At 46.3% G+C, this 15,506-nt stretch overlaps 1 protein-coding gene across 4 annotated transcripts in view; it reads left to right on the top strand.

Annotated features, from left to right (window-relative positions):
- LOC137429121 (mediator of RNA polymerase II transcription subunit 13-like) overlaps positions 1 to 15,506 on the top strand; it is a 302,240-nt gene that overhangs the window by 169,787 nt on the left and 116,947 nt on the right. For 3 of the 4 annotated variants that reach the window (XM_078779572.1, XM_078779571.1, XM_078779569.1), the window contains exons 15-16: positions 4,168 to 4,382; positions 4,492 to 4,688. In XM_078779572.1, the coding sequence (XP_078635698.1) occupies positions 4,168 to 4,382; positions 4,492 to 4,688 (412 nt within the window). The remainder of the gene's footprint in view (positions 1 to 4,167; positions 4,383 to 4,491; positions 4,689 to 15,506) is intronic. The other variant, XM_078779570.1, reaches the window with a different exon arrangement.

Here is a 15,506-nt window from a genome sequence, read left to right as displayed (position 1 = left end):
CAAGGCCCAGAACACTGCCTTGGGGAACTCCAGCCTGAACAGGAAGGGGAGATGAGAGAAATCCATTCAGGGCCACACGTTGACTACAACCAGAGAGGAGGTCCGCAAGCCATGCCTGGAGATTTCTATGGATACCATAAGAGGAGAGTTTGGTGAGCAGAGCGGGGTGCCAGACCGTATCGAAGGCACATGTTATGTCAAGGGAGACGGCTCTGATTTCCTGTTTGGCATCGAGGACCTCCATCCATTGTTGAGACAGCAGAAGCAGCATGTCCAGAGTAGAGTGACCTGGTCTGAAACCAAATTGATGATCAGAGATCAAGCCATTGGAGAAGAGGAATTATTTGATATCCGAAGCAATGATGGATTCCATGACTTTGCTGATAATTGGGAGCAGGCTGATTGGTCTGTAGTTGCAAGGACCTGTTTTTGCACCTTTTTGTGTAAACCGGTAATGTTTGCTGATTTCCAAACGGATGGCAGATGACCTTGAGCAAAAGAGAGGGCGAAGAGAAGAGAGAGAGGGTGCGAAAGAGCGGCAGAGCAAGATTTTAGGACCCGTGGGCTGATGCCGTCAGGTCCAGTTGCAGAATCAGAGTTGAGGATTGACAGAAACTTCTCCACCTTGTCAGGAGAGAAGGACACAGTCCAGGAGCAGCTGGGTATGACTGGGTAAGGTGGGTACAGAGAGAGATGGGTTTGGGACAGAAGATTTTGAGGCAAACTCAGAGTTGAGGCATTCAGCTTTTTCACGTGCGGTGTCAGCTGTGTCGTTGTTTGAGGTAAGGGAGGGGATGGAAGGGGAACAAACACCAGAAACAGATTTGACCAGATGCCACTAGGATTTGGAGGAAGGAGACAGGTACCATGGAGTTTAGTCTTGAGAGTGGAGGGATAGTGCTTCCTGGCTCTCCTGACGGTAGATGCACACTTGTTCCGAGCTTGGTGAAAGGAACTGAGATGACCTTCAGTTGGATTTGCCTTCAAAGAGGCAAAGGAAATTTGTTTCAGGGCAACTGCTTCACCACAAGATTCAGTGTACCATGGATGGGAGGAAGGGTAAGACAACTGAAGACGAGATGGGATAAATCTGTGCATGAGAGAGAGCAATTTACTTTGGAAGAATTCCCAGGAAGAATTGATGTCAGAGGCAGTGGAGATGGGAGACCAGTCCAGATGATTGATGGCTGCTTGAAGACCGTGCCAGTTGGCCTGAGTGAAATGCCAGACTCCTCGATGCTGAGGAGGCTCTCTGAGAATGGCCAGAGAGATATCCACACTGCTTTGCATGATTGTGCTCAGTTGGACACTTTATTTAAATTATTGTTTCATCATGGACTATAGCATCCAAACTCGCACCTAACCAACCACCAAACCAGTGCACTTACATTCCCGCTGGTACATTTTTCAAATTGTTTCCTTGCAATTGCTTCATGGTCTTGTCCATACTTTGTCACAGAATTTCCTCTGAAGACAGGATTGGATGATTCTGTCTGTCTCTTGTTTCTTCAGTACACTGTCTATAGAGGTGCTGGTAATTCGAACTTTTCTCTGGGATGCCCACAGAGCAGAATTTTGGTTTGTCGTTTGTGTTGCGAGAATTAATGCAGCTGATTCAGAAAGTTCGATTATTTTCTAAAGTTTGTTGACACGGACCACATTGTCGGTCTTCGTTGTGTAGTCCATGGGCGATAGGCATGTTCGATAGCTGCTTTTCAGGTGAGGACTTGGCTTGTCAGTTCGGACATGATGAAGGATTGTCCCTAGAATTGTAGCAAGTGAGTGCAAATGTGGCTGGTTAAGATGCCTTGTCAGATTGTCGTCTGTGTCGAAAGACGGTACATTGGTGGCTGTGGACATGTTGTTGTTCCTGTGCATGCTTTCAATGGTATTGGGCAAAACATTTTCTTGAGTGTTGTGGTTCCACACACACGGTTGATATGTGCATGTGATCCCAATGGATCCCTTTTTGTTGGCCTCGTTAATCTTTATGCTACAGTGAGTGCACTTGCACTATGCCATGTGCACAGTGCAAAATTGCAAGACATCTTCACCACTGACTTGTAATACCCTCTCCCACCACCACCTGGTGGTGCTATATGGTACACATAGCGGTTGATGACAAACGCTTACCTTCCGTGTTTTTCGATTTTTATATTGATTGGTTTTACTATCTAATATGTAAAGAAGAAACTTTGTTTGTTTGTGTTTGTTCATTATACATTCGGACCCTGCAGTAGCCAGTGCAACCAAACTTTTGGCATGGCCTCTTTCATCCAGAGTAAAGTCGAGGGCTATGTTTGGATTAAAAAAGAAAAGAAAAATCAAAACGGGTAGAGCTACTTTCAAAGTACACAGCCCCCATTCCAAATAAATTAATAACATATGCTCCACCACATGACATCGCCGTGCAGCACATGGAAACAGAATTGGACAGCAGCGGCGTACAATATATAATTCATTGATTGATGGATTGATTGATTGCGTCATAAAAATAAAGAAATAATAATCTTAAAATCATTAATTTATTAATCAATTTGCCAACAGCATACCTCAACCACCAATGTTTCATCCGAATCTGTAACTTTTTGAAAGTTAATGAAGCAATTAATCGAAAAATTAAATAATTAATTGATTAATCGATTAATCAGTAAATGGAAAATTCCCGTTATAGCCAAATCGCTTGTTCACTATTGTGTACAAATGTCGGCTGCCCAGCTCAAAAGGTGCCTGAGATATTGACCAGATGAGAAAGAAAAAGAGGAATTAATAAATCTATCGTAATTAAGTAATTTATCAATTTATTGATTGTGCCCAAATTTCAGCTTCTTAGCTCTAAGGGTGGCTGAGATGTTGGCTGGACAAACAAACAAGAAAGAAAGACAACAGGTAATATGTTTAATGAAAATTGTATGTTGAGGTTATATGTAGTGATTTGTTGTCAATAACACATTTAATTATTGTAGTGTTTATACGTGTGCATGTTGTTAAAAAGATTGCTTTACACAGGTTTATTATAACGCCTCCTTGTTCAGGCCTCTTGGGAGTATGTTACTTATACCCTACTTGGGTTTCCCCCCCCCCCCCTCCCCCGGGAGCGATTGAGTAATATGTTTTGTGAATATTGTATGTTGAGGTTATATGTAGTGATTTGTCAGCAGCACATATTTAATTACCTCCGCCACCAAAGGCTAACCCCTGCTGTAGCGGGGAAAATGGCCTTAAAATGATCATTCATTCATTCATTCACCAAAGGTGGATGGGATGGAGGTTATGTTTTCACCCCTGTCTGTCTGTGAACAAGATATCCCAAAAAGTTGTGGACGGATTCGGATGAAATTTGGCAGAGATGTAGCGTATGTGACAAGGACGACATTACTAGATTTTGGTGAAGATTCGGATCCGGATCCGGTTAGTAGAATTTTTCAGTGATTCTTCACCATTGGGAGATAGGGCCAAAAACGATACATAGCAGGATATCTCAAAAAGTTGTGGATGGATTTGGACGAAACTTGGTGGAGAGGTTTGGATGTCTGACAAAGACGATTCGATTCGGTGTTGGTGAAGATCTGAATATGGATTCGGATATGAGAATTATTTAATTTTTCTAAGTGAATCTTCACCATTGAGTGATTGGGTCAAAAACGATACACAGCAGGATTTCTCAAAAAGTTATGGACGGATTTGGACGAAATTTGGGAGAGGTAGTGTGTGTGACAAGGACGAAATGGTTAGAGTTTGGTGAAGATCCGGATCCGAATCCGGGTACTAGAATTTTTTAATTATTAGTGTTTCACGCGTGCCTGTTGTTAAAATGATTGCTTTACACAGGTTTATTATAACACCTCCATGCTCAGGCCTCGAGAGAGTTTGTTCTTATACCCGACCTGCGTTTCTCCCGGAAGTGATCGAGTAATAGGTTTTCTGATTCCCGTGCAGGAAGTATTTGAATACGTATTTCATTGAATTTCCCCGGGCAACGCTGGGTACTTCAGCTGATATATCACATGTATTTAAGAAAATGTGTTAAAACACTTTTTTAGGAACCACCAATGTTTTTTTTCTTTTGCTCTACTTGTAGTATTTTGTGGCAGTGGTGGTGTCAAGCCATCTGCGGAAAAGGTCGTCACATTTATGTGTGCTCACCACAATGCTCACCTCCCTCAGCCGATCTCCAGCGGATGTTTCCAACACCCCCATCATTGGAACAACATCCAGCATTCTCTCCTGTGAACTCTGCTTGCAAGGACTACACGAACCCTGACTCGGCTCCTGGACAAACGCAACTAGAACTTCCTGTGGCACCCACGCCGGCCCCTCCACCTGTATTTCGCCCGGAAATAGATGAAGAACTGGGAAGTCCCAAGCCTGAAGAGGTCAAGGCAAGCTCAGGGTTTTCTATACCTTTTTGCTCCTTTCATGGAATTTAACAGGTGTTGTCATAATTTATTTATTTATCATTTTTGTCTGGCTACTCTGTCACCCGTTCAGGACTTCTCATATGTGTTCAGACCCCCTCGCCTGCAGTCCTTTGTGGGTTCTTCAGCCTTTGCTCCTTTCAAAGCACTGCCAAGCCAGCAGCTTCCACCATTGCGCATTCCTGACAACCTTTATTACCGACCCACTTGGACACTCAGCAAATTGGACTTGCCAGCTGCCTTCCTCAGTGACCATTTTCCACGTGACAGGTCAGTTGTGTGTGTGTGTGTGTGTGTGTTTTTGTTTGTGTGTGTGTGTGTGTGTGTGTGTGTGTGTGTGTGTGTGTGTTTTTGTTTGCATGTGTATTTGTGTTTCTGTGCATGTAAGTTGTTTTTGCCTGCTATCCCCACACATGAGTTGTCCTCAGGAGATGGAACGGAGATCTACCGGGTCTCAAAGTATCCACCTCCGTTTTCGTGTGTTTGCATGCACGTGTATGTGCAGGCGTATGTGCGTGTATATGCACAAAATATGGACAACATGTCATACCATTGTGCAACATGTCATACCATTGTGCAACATGTCATGCGTAACGTGTGTATACAATATAACATGTGCATAATGTGTATATAACACATAAAAAGAATGTGCATGCACACGATACACAGCATATGATGTTATTGTTACGTGGTCCTCCCGGTAACTACCTGGTCTCGGTGACCCCCGGACCGTGGGAGGCACCCCGCCAGAAAGATATATGATTTATACGCTTTCGTAACGCAATCAATATGAATTCCAGTCAATAAGAAACCCCACACCAAGGATCCAGAGTACTCAATAATATATTCCCCCAAGGAATCAACAATCAACAACCATCAACAATCCACAATCAACAATCAAGCACCAATATGATTAAGATGGCCATCTTATATATGTGTGTCCCCTTTCCCCACTCCCGACCCCTTGGGTACTCACGACCCCTTTGGTCTCTGTCCCTCACAATGTCTCTGGGCCCCTCCTGACCAAGATGATGGTTGGCTTCTCCGCACACGGGCGGTTGAACGAACCCCTGGCTGACGTGCTCCCAAACGTGCACGTCACGTACCGGGAACAACGGTTGCAGCGCGCACCTCCTTGCCAAGCAGCGCAGGCAAAGCAACGCGCGGCTTGTCCAGCGCGCAAGGCCCAAGGTGCGACCCGTACGCGTCCTTGTAGACGGTGAGGCGAACTGTGTAGGACGCTGGGTTCCGTGCACGAACCCACGGCAACTTGATGTGTCAAGGGGTAATTCCTTTCGCCAGATGGGTTTCCCAACGCAGCGTCAGACGCTGCTCGATATCGATACCCTCGCCTCGGAGCTCGGCGAGGAAGAAGAAGAAGATCATCGCTTCTCCAGGACCTCGTGTCTTTTTCCTTCCGTTTCCGGTCTCCTTTTCCCCAGAAGGGCTCCTGACCCTTTAATCACAACAACCTTTAATCGACTACACATTGATAAGCAAAGACCTGAATAGTAATTCACATGAATTCGTAACACTCCCCCCCTTCAAGAAAGAAAGTTTGAACCCAGCGAAAACTTTCTTTGCCGGCCAACTTGGATAAACAAACCAGATAACTCACCCCCCCTCAAATCATCAGTTCCCCCCGGGCACAGTCATCACTTAAAAATAAAGCAACAATATTTCACCCAATCCCCTAGATTAATTCCCTCTGGACCAAGCGTCAACCACTTCTAGTTTCTCTTGAATGACGGTTAAGAGGTGGTGACCAAAGCCCCCAAATTTTAACCTCTCTATAGCACTTTTTCGGGAGGCCCAGCGGAGTATTCCCTACATGGACGCCTTAAGGAATGTGGAATTCACGGTTAGTCCGGGGAGGAAAGTTCATTACATGGACGCCTTTAAGAACGTGGAGTTCACGGTTAGTCCGTGCAGGAAAGTTCACTACCTGGACGCCTTTAAGAACGTGGCGTTCACGGTTAGTCCGTGTAGGAGCCCTGGCTCGGCGGCTCCCCCGTATATAGTGCTTCAACTTCTCCAGACTCCTAACAGTTACGGTGGGACCCCGTGTCCCAGCCGTTACCTGACTGGCGGTCTCCTTCTCGGCCAGTGCTCTGACCTTCATTCTTTCGGGAGGTGCCGTAACTCTGGGAGCCTCCATAGTAATATCGGCTGCTGCCAACCCCAAAACTACCGCCAAGTTGTCCTCTTCTGTAGACCTCTCGACGCCTACGAAATGCCTTCCCTACTGTTATGGTCCGACCCTCCAAATCCTTACCATTCCAATTCTTCTCTGCCTCTCTGGCGTCTCTTGTGCTTGCAAACGTGACAAAGCCGAACCCTCTTGACCGTTGCGTTTCCCTGTCTTTTACCACCCGCACTTCCACCAGCGGCCCATATCTGTTGAAGACAGAGGTCAGAACTTCTTCCTCTGTGTTGAAGTTCAGTCCCCCTACAAATAACTTGGAACTTTTGTCGCCATCCCGAGCGGGGGTGGTATTATTTCCCCTGCGGGGCTCTTTACCCGCCCTCGGGTTACCATAAATTTGCCCCCCGGCCAAATCATTTCCGATAATCACAGATACTCCCTCTACAGGAAGCGTGGCTTGTAAACCGACGGTGACCGGTCCTGACACCACATCGGATTCCAAATGGATGACATGAAGTGGGGCACTAACACAGCCACCGATTCCTTGTAACCGAACACTATCACCAGTTGCGGTACTCTTTGACAATGGCAAAATGCCTTCAAGCATTAAGGATTGATGGGCTCCTGTGTCCCTCAAAACCCTAACCGGTCTTGGGTTAGTCAAGTCTCCCTTGAGTGAGACCAACCCCTCATAAATAAATGGTTGGTAACTCTTCTGTGGGCGATTTCTTACGCTTGCCATCGCATTCGGAGTGGTAATAGTCGGACTCCGCTCTGGGTTTTCCCTTTTCATGAGGTAACAACTGGACATCAAGTGTCCAGGTTTCTTGCAAAAAGCGCAAGTAGGCCCGAAGGAAAAACTCGTGGTCTGCCTCGGGCCCCCCGAAAAATAAGTTTGTCTTGGGCCCGTAGCCCCCTGATTTCGAACAGTTCGGGTATCAGCGTTGTCCCCATATTCATCTCGAGGCCGCCGCCATGTATTGTCGTTCTCCGCACCTGCTGTTCCACACCTCCCCTGCGGAGATCTAGGCGAGGAGTTAGGTTCGTGGACCCCTATCCGGTGTGTTAAGGCATAATCATCTGCCATGGTGGCTGCGTCCCACAACTTCGGTACTTTCTTTTCCTGCAGGTACACTTTGATGTCCTCGTGGACATACTGTTGAAATTCCTCCACCAGCATCAGGTCACGCAATGCTTCGAAGTCGTTCCCGACTCCTTTTGACTCACACCACCGATCAAAATTTTTTTCTTTCACTCTAGCAAACTCCACATGGGTCTCACTCTCCCTCTTCCTGGCATTCCTGAATTTTTGCCGGTAAGCTTCCGGAACCAACTCATAGGCTTTGAGGATGTGCTTCTTCAATACCTCATAATCTGCACATTGGTCCATTGGTAGTGCCGAATAAATCTCTTGAGCTTTACCCACTAGCACACTTTGCACTAGTATGGTCCAGGCCTCCTCCGGCCAATTTAACTGTCGAGCCACTTCTCAAAGTGTGGAAAAAATTGAGTGACTTCCTTTTCACTGAAGGGTGGAACCAGCCTCACATGTCTGCCCACCTCCCAGGTGTTCTGGCTAGGTGTCGACCCCGTCAGCAAGTGTGGTACCTCTCCCCGTTCTCTCATTAAATCCAGCTCCTTGAATTTAATCTCTTGCTGAAGCGCCAGATCACGTTCCTTCAACTCCCTTTCGGCTTTTCTCTCCTCTGCTTCGAGTTCCCTGGCAGCTCTCCTCTCCTCTGCTTTTCTCCCTTCTAACCTTTCCTGGAGTTCTCGTTCCACTCTCCTTTCCTCTGCTTATTTCTCTTCTCTCCTCTCTTCTGCTTTCCTTTCTTCTTCTGCTCTTTCCTTTTCTGCTTTCCTTTCTTCTTCTGCTCTTTCCTTTTCTGCTTTCCTTTCTTCTTCTGCTCTTTCCTTTTCTGCTTTCCTTTCTTCTTCTGCTCTTTCCTTTTCTGCTTTCCTTTCTTCTTCTGCTCTTTCCTTTTCTGCTTTCCTTTCTTCTTCTGCTCTTTCCTTTTCTGCTTTCCTTTCTTCGTCTGCTCTTTCCTTTTCTGCTTTCCTTTCTTCTTCTTTGATCCGTTCCTGGCTCCGTAGTTGCAACTCCAGTTTCCGGAGCTCAACGTCTTCTGGTTCTTCGGGTAGCCACTCCCAGGCTAACTCGTCCCATGTTCCTAATCCCACCATAGACTGTATCACCGTGGTCTGCAACTCTGCCTTCCTCAAATTAGTTCGGACCTCCAAGTTAAAATGTTTGGCCAATTTCAAGAGGTCCGACTTTAGTAATGCTCGGAACTGTGCCTCACTCGGGGTTACCGCAAAGTTCTGTGCCACAAACGCCATGGTGCCTATCGTTAACACCTGTTAACCTTCACCCAAGACTTTACCCCCAATTTCCCCAAATATTTACCAATTAATACTTAATTAATAAATTTTTATTAATAAAAATATTATTTTATTATTTTATACAATTTTAGATCCCGGACGTAGACCCAATTGCGAATCCGCAAATCGTAATTTGGACGAGCCCCCAATTCTGTTACGTGGTCCTCCCGGTAACTACCTGGTCTCGGTGACCCCTGGACCGTGGGAGGCACCCCGCCAGAAAGATATATGATTTATACGCTTTCGTAACGCAATCAATATGAATTCCAGTCAATAAGAAACCCCACACCAAGGATCCAGAGTACTCAATAATATATTCCCCCAAGGAATCAACAATCAACAACCATCAACAATCCACAATCAACAATCAAGCACCAATATGATTAAGATGGCCATCTTATATATGTGTGTCCCCTTTCCCCACTCCCGACCCCTTGGGTACTCACGACCCCTTTGGTCTCTGTCCCTCACAATGTCTCTGGGCCCCTCCTGACCAAGATGATGGTCGGCTTCTCCGCACACGGGCGGTTGAACGAACCCCTGGCTGACGTGCTCCCAAACGTGCACGTCACGTACCGGGAACAACGGTTGCAGCGCGCACCTCCTTGCCAAGCAACGCGGGCAAAGCAACGCGCGGCTTGTCCAGCGCGCGAGGCCCAAGGTGCGACCCGTACGCGTCCTTGTAGACGGTGAGGCGAACTGTGTAGGACGCTGGGTTCCGTGCACGAACCCACGGCAACTTGATGTGTCAAGGGGTAATTCCTTTCGCCAGATGGGTTTCCCAACGCAGCGTCAGACGCTGCTCGATATCGATACCCTCGCCTCGGAGCTCGGCGAGGAAGAAGAAGAGGATCATCGCTTCTCCAGGACCTCGTGTCTTTTTCCTTCCGTTTCCGGTCTCCTTTTCCCCAGAAGGGCTCCTGACCCTTTAATCACAACAACCTTTAATCGACTACACATTGATAAGCAAAGACCTGAATAGTAATTCACATGAATTCGTAACATTATGCAAAACAAAACAAGACATGCCAAAGCAAAACCTTAGCCAAACATGTGTCTAATCCAAAACTGTACGTGCAAATCACGACCCGTGCACGCGTGTGTTGTGAGCATGTGTCACCGCCACTGTCCTCGTCTTTCTCAGGCCCTCCTTTCACACGGGCCTGCCAAATATCAGGCCCCCCCTTCCACTCGGGTCAGCCAAATCTCAGGCCCTCCTTCCACTTGGGCCCACCAAATCTCAGGGCTCCCGTTCCACTCGGGCCCCCAAATCTCAGGCCCCCTTCCACTTGGGTCCGCCAAATCTCAGGCCCCCCTTCCACTTGGATCCGCCAAATCTCAGGCTCCCTTCCCTGCATGCGGGATTGCGGGTGCGTGTTCTCCTTGATGAGTTTGAGTCGGAAAGACCCATCAAGCCACGGGCGCCTCCCCTGCCCCAACCAAAGCCACCAACGGAGCACTTGTGACACGGAAAACCTTTTTTTTATACCGGTTATTATGCGACTCCATACTGTGAGTGGAGAACCGCCAGGAAGGTGTCATTCAGCCATTGCGACACCTTGCCGGGAGCGATAAGCTTCGCCTGCCACACGGTACATTAACTCTCGTTCCCACCCACGACATGGAGTCGACCTGAATGTGGTTGGGAGTAGTGAAATTGCTTTATATATAATTTTAGTGCTCCAACCTAATGAGTGAATGCCGTGACGTCACCGAAAGGTTTTCAGTCACAAGTGTGTGGGAAGCTCCCTGTGATGCCCTGATGATGCCCCAATAATGGGGAAAACAAGGTCGGCAACTGTGAGTTTTTCATGCACTTGTGATGTTAACTGAATTAACATTTTTATGATGTACGTTAGTGCTGCGGGATGGCTCTTCCGGTGCTTCACAGGCAGGGCGAACGTACGTGGCGGTGACGTCATGGTGTTCGCTCATTAGGTTGGAGCACTAAAATTATATATAGTAATGTATGGATATATAAATCTGTACTATAAGAGAGGTGTGTGTGTGTGTGTGTGTGTGTGTGTGTGTGTGTGTGTGTGTGTGTGTGTGTGTGTGTGTGTGTGTGTGTCGGTCGCCATTTTTCTCAGAGATGGCTGGACGGATCTCGTCAAACTTTCAGGGGTTGTCAGTGAGTGCCGGGGAGTGTTTTAGGGGAAATTTTTTTTGAAGTATTTGAAAAAAGAAACTTTTTTTGGTGGGCCAGGCATTTTAAATATATCGCTCTATAATTCCTAAACCTTTTTCATTAAAGACAGTTATGTGCAAGTACACAGATGCATACATACATACAAAACGATTACCAGACATTTGAGCACAAATAATCAAACAAATCAGATTCAATCAAACAATTCCGGAAGCGGTCGAAGTTGGTGGTAAGTCTTCTTCTTCTTCCTGAACGTTATCATACTTGATTCAGAAACGTGATCGAACGAAGCGTGACTCAGAAACGTGACTGAGAAATGTGATCAACAGCACATTCACCAGCATATATTCAACGAAAAGTAAAATGATGATTTGACATTTGTGATGGATTCTGATTTGGATGCAATTGCTTTTCCATTATATTTGCCCTCATTTCAAATATGTTAATGTTTCTTTTTCACTTTAGCAACTCTGGGTATTCCAGCTATAAATGCTTATATACTTTATTCCGGGTACAAATACAAATTTGTGGGAGGGGGTGGGGGTAACATAGGCTATGTGGCCGCGGCCTCATGCAGGGGTGTGGGGAGCCGGGGGAGGGGGTGTAAATTATCTATGTAAATGTGTACCGTGTAGCGCCACCTGCTGCTGGTGGCAGAGGGTATTACAATTTCCTTTTTTGCTTGGGCAACACTGAGGTTAAAACACTGTTCACATCTGTAATTTTTTCCTCCGTCTCTCCACAAAACGGAGGGGCCTGTCAAAGCCATGCCCCCCCCCGGCCCCGGCCCCCCAAAATATGTATATGTAGTATGTATATCTCTCTCCCCTCACCTCTCCCTTCCACTTCCCCCACTCCCCACACCTCTCCCTTCCACTTCCCCCACTCCCCACTTTGTCAAACCTCGACTCTGATTCTGCAGATCTTGACAAAATCAGACCGGTCAAACAAGTGGAACATGTCTTTCAATCCTGACAAATCTCACACCCTCACTATGTCTCTCCGAAAAGACCGAATGGACAACCCTCCCATCGACTTTCTGTACAATCCTCTCCAATAAATTCTGTCACTCAATATTTTGGGTCTCACTATCTGCCATGATCTTTCCTGGGAAAACCACATTTCCAAGTTGGCCTCCAAAGCCAGTCGCCGACGGCATCCTCCGTCGTGCGAAGTCCTTCCTTGGCACACCTGAGCTCCTCACCACATACAAGGCTTTCATCCGCAGCTCAATGGAGTACTGCTCTCCCCTCTGGGCCGGTGCTCCTGCCTCACACCTAGCTCGGCTTCACGCTGTTGAAACCAAAGCTTTCAGAATCATTTGGAATCTCCCGCGATGAAGCTAACTCCGAGGGCCTTTCACTCACTCACCGCAGGCAGGTTGGTGGTCTTTTTGTCTTCTACCGACTCCTATCCGGCCTTGCCCCCCCCCAGCTCTCTCTGGGCTCTGTCCCCTAAATATTCCTACAGGTCGCACAAGATCTGCCAGCAACCCTCTTCTGGTGAAACTGCCAAAATCAAGGCTCTCTGCTCACCTTCACTCCTTCACTCGTCTTTTCTCCCGCCTCTGGAACAAACTCCCCCACTCTCTTCAATCGCACTCCCCCCTCCAGGTCTTCAAAAAAGCTGGACACCACCATCTCTTATCTTCCCCCATCCAAAACCTTGATCTTTTCTACCCCCATTAATTTCACCCCAGATCCACTTTTTTGAAAATACCAACTTCTTTCCTTGAAGTCCTAGCAGTGTCCATGTGTTTTATACCTGATGTTTTATCTGCACATGATGTCAGTGTCATGTCATCAGGTTAGTGTGCTTCTTTGGTTAAATTTAATGTTCCTGACTGCAAACTTCCTAATTGTTAATGAGCAGGGCAGAGAGAATGTGTCAGCGTGGCAGGCTACACAGGTTGTGCAGCAATTGCTGGGGTGAGACTCAATCTGTGCCTTGCTTTCTAGTCAAGTTATGGGATCCAACGTGTGTGTGTGTGTGTGTGTGTGTGTGTGTGTGTGTGTGTGTGTGTGTGTGTGTGTGTGTGTGTGTGTGTGTGTGTGTGTGTGTGTGTGTGTGTGTGTGTGTGTGTGTGTGTGTGTGTGTGTGTGTGTGTGTGTGTGTGTGTTTGTGTGTTATATACACATATTCTTCTTCATGCAGTCTCGAGTTGAGGAAAACCTAATTGAAAATTGGGACTGGAAATGACTTGGAAATTGGAAAAATGAAAAAGAAAACCGATTTCAAATTTACTTACAAATTGAAACTGGGACTCCATTACTATCTTTTCATGAACATGCCCGATGGAACCGGGTTATCTGCTAGTCCATATATAATACATTAACCACTTGTAAGAAAAGTAACATTGCCAGGTTCACTGATTGATTGCACATAGCTGAGAGTCCAGGTCCACTGATGTAGACCCTCGGTTGTGGATGTGAAGCAACTTTTTGGAGAGGTTCTGGGCTTAATGGGTCAACGTCTCGATGAAGAACGGATTTCAACAAAATACTTGTTGTTCAGACTTGTTCAGTCGGAAAATCTATCAATTGCTTCAAGTTAATGAGCTTTTTACTTTAGGTACCAACTTTTTTGAGGTTTGCAATTAGCATAAAGTCAAGTAGAGGGCAATGTGCAATTACTATCACTTGCAACACCTTTTAAATGTTAATATAATGCATTTGGATTGGTTAGGAACGTACATTAAAAAATGTGTGCGTTTGCACTTATGTGCATCAGACTTATGCGCATACCTTGCTTGGTATCCTGAATCCTTGTCCACGATAGCTATACTTGTGTTGTATCGCTCCCTGTTATATCAGATTGGGCTAGCCGACCCTGCTAGGTATCCTGAATCCTTGTCCACGATAGCTATACATGTGTTGTATACCTCTGTTATATCAGATTGGGCTAGCCTACCCTGCTAGGTATCCTGAATCCTTGTCCATGATAGCTATACTTGTGTTGTATACCTCCCTGTTATATCAGATTGGGCTCGCCTACCCTGCTAGTTATCCTGAATCCTTGTCCACGATAGCTATACTTGTGTTGTATACCTCTGTTATATCAGATCGGGCTAGCCTACCCTGCTAGGTATCCTAAATCCTTGTCCACGATAGCTATACATGTGTTGTATACCTCTGTTATATCAGATTGGGCTAGCCTACCATGCTAGGTATCCTGAATCCTTGTCCACGATAGCTATACATGTGTTGTATCGCTCCCTGTTATATCAGATTGGGCTAGCCTACCCTGCTAGTTATCCTGAATCCTTGTCCACGATAGCTATACATGTGTTGTATACCTCTGTTATATCAGATTGGGCTAGCCTACCCTGCTAGTTATCCTGAATCCTTGTCCACGATAGCTATACTTGTGTTGTATACCTCCCTGTTATATCAGATTGGGCTAGCCTACCCTGCTAGTTATCCTGAATCCTTGTCCATGATAGCTATACATGTGTTGTATACCTCTGTTATATCAGATTGGGCTAGCCTACCCTGCTAGTTATCCTGAATCCTTGTCCATGATAGCTATACATGTGTTGTATACCTCCCTGTTATATCAGATTGGGCTAGCCTACCCTGCTAGTTATCCTGAATCCTTGTCCACGATAGCTATACATGTGTTGTATCGCTACCTCCCTGTTATATCAGATTTGGCTAGCCGACCCTGCTAGTTATCCTGAATCCTTGTCCACGATAGCTATACATGTGTTGTATCGCTACCTCCCTGTTATATCAGATTGGGCTAGCCTACCCTGCTAGTTATCCTGAATCCTTGTCCACGATAGCTATACATGTGTTGTATCGCTACCTCCCTGTTATATCAGATTTGGCTAGCCGACCCTGCTAGTTATCCTGAATCCTTGTCCACGATAGCTATACATGTGTTGTATCGCTACCTCCCTGTTATATCAGATTGGGCTAGCCTACCCTGCTAGTTATCCTGAATCCTTGTCCACGATAGCTATACATGTGTTGTATCGCTACCTCCCTGTTATATCAGATTTGGCTAGCCGACCCTGCTAGTTATCCTGAATCCTTGTCCACGATAGCTATACATGTGTTGTATCGCTACCTCCCTGTTATATCAGATTGGGCTAGCCTACCCTGCTAGTTATCCTGAATCCTTGTCCACGATAGCTATACATGTGTTGTATCGCTACCTCCCTGTTATATCAGATTTGGCTAGCCGACCCTGCTAGTTATCCTGAATCCTTGTCCACGATAGCTATACATGTGTTGTATCGCTACCTCCCTGTTATATCAGATTGGGCTAGCCGACCCTGCTAGTTATCCTGAATCCTTGTCCACGATAGCTATATATGTGTTGTATCGCTACCTCCCTGTTATATCAGATTGGGCTAACCTACTAGGTATCCTGAACCTACTAGGTATCCTACCTAACCTACTAGGCCCAT

Source organism: Myxine glutinosa, chromosome 6 (assembly GCF_964187855.1).
Source record: "Myxine glutinosa chromosome 6, kmMyxGlut1.1, whole genome shotgun sequence".
Lineage (NCBI taxonomy): Eukaryota > Metazoa > Chordata > Myxini > Myxiniformes > Myxinidae > Myxine > Myxine glutinosa.
This window is presented reverse-complemented; position numbering and strand designations above follow the sequence as displayed.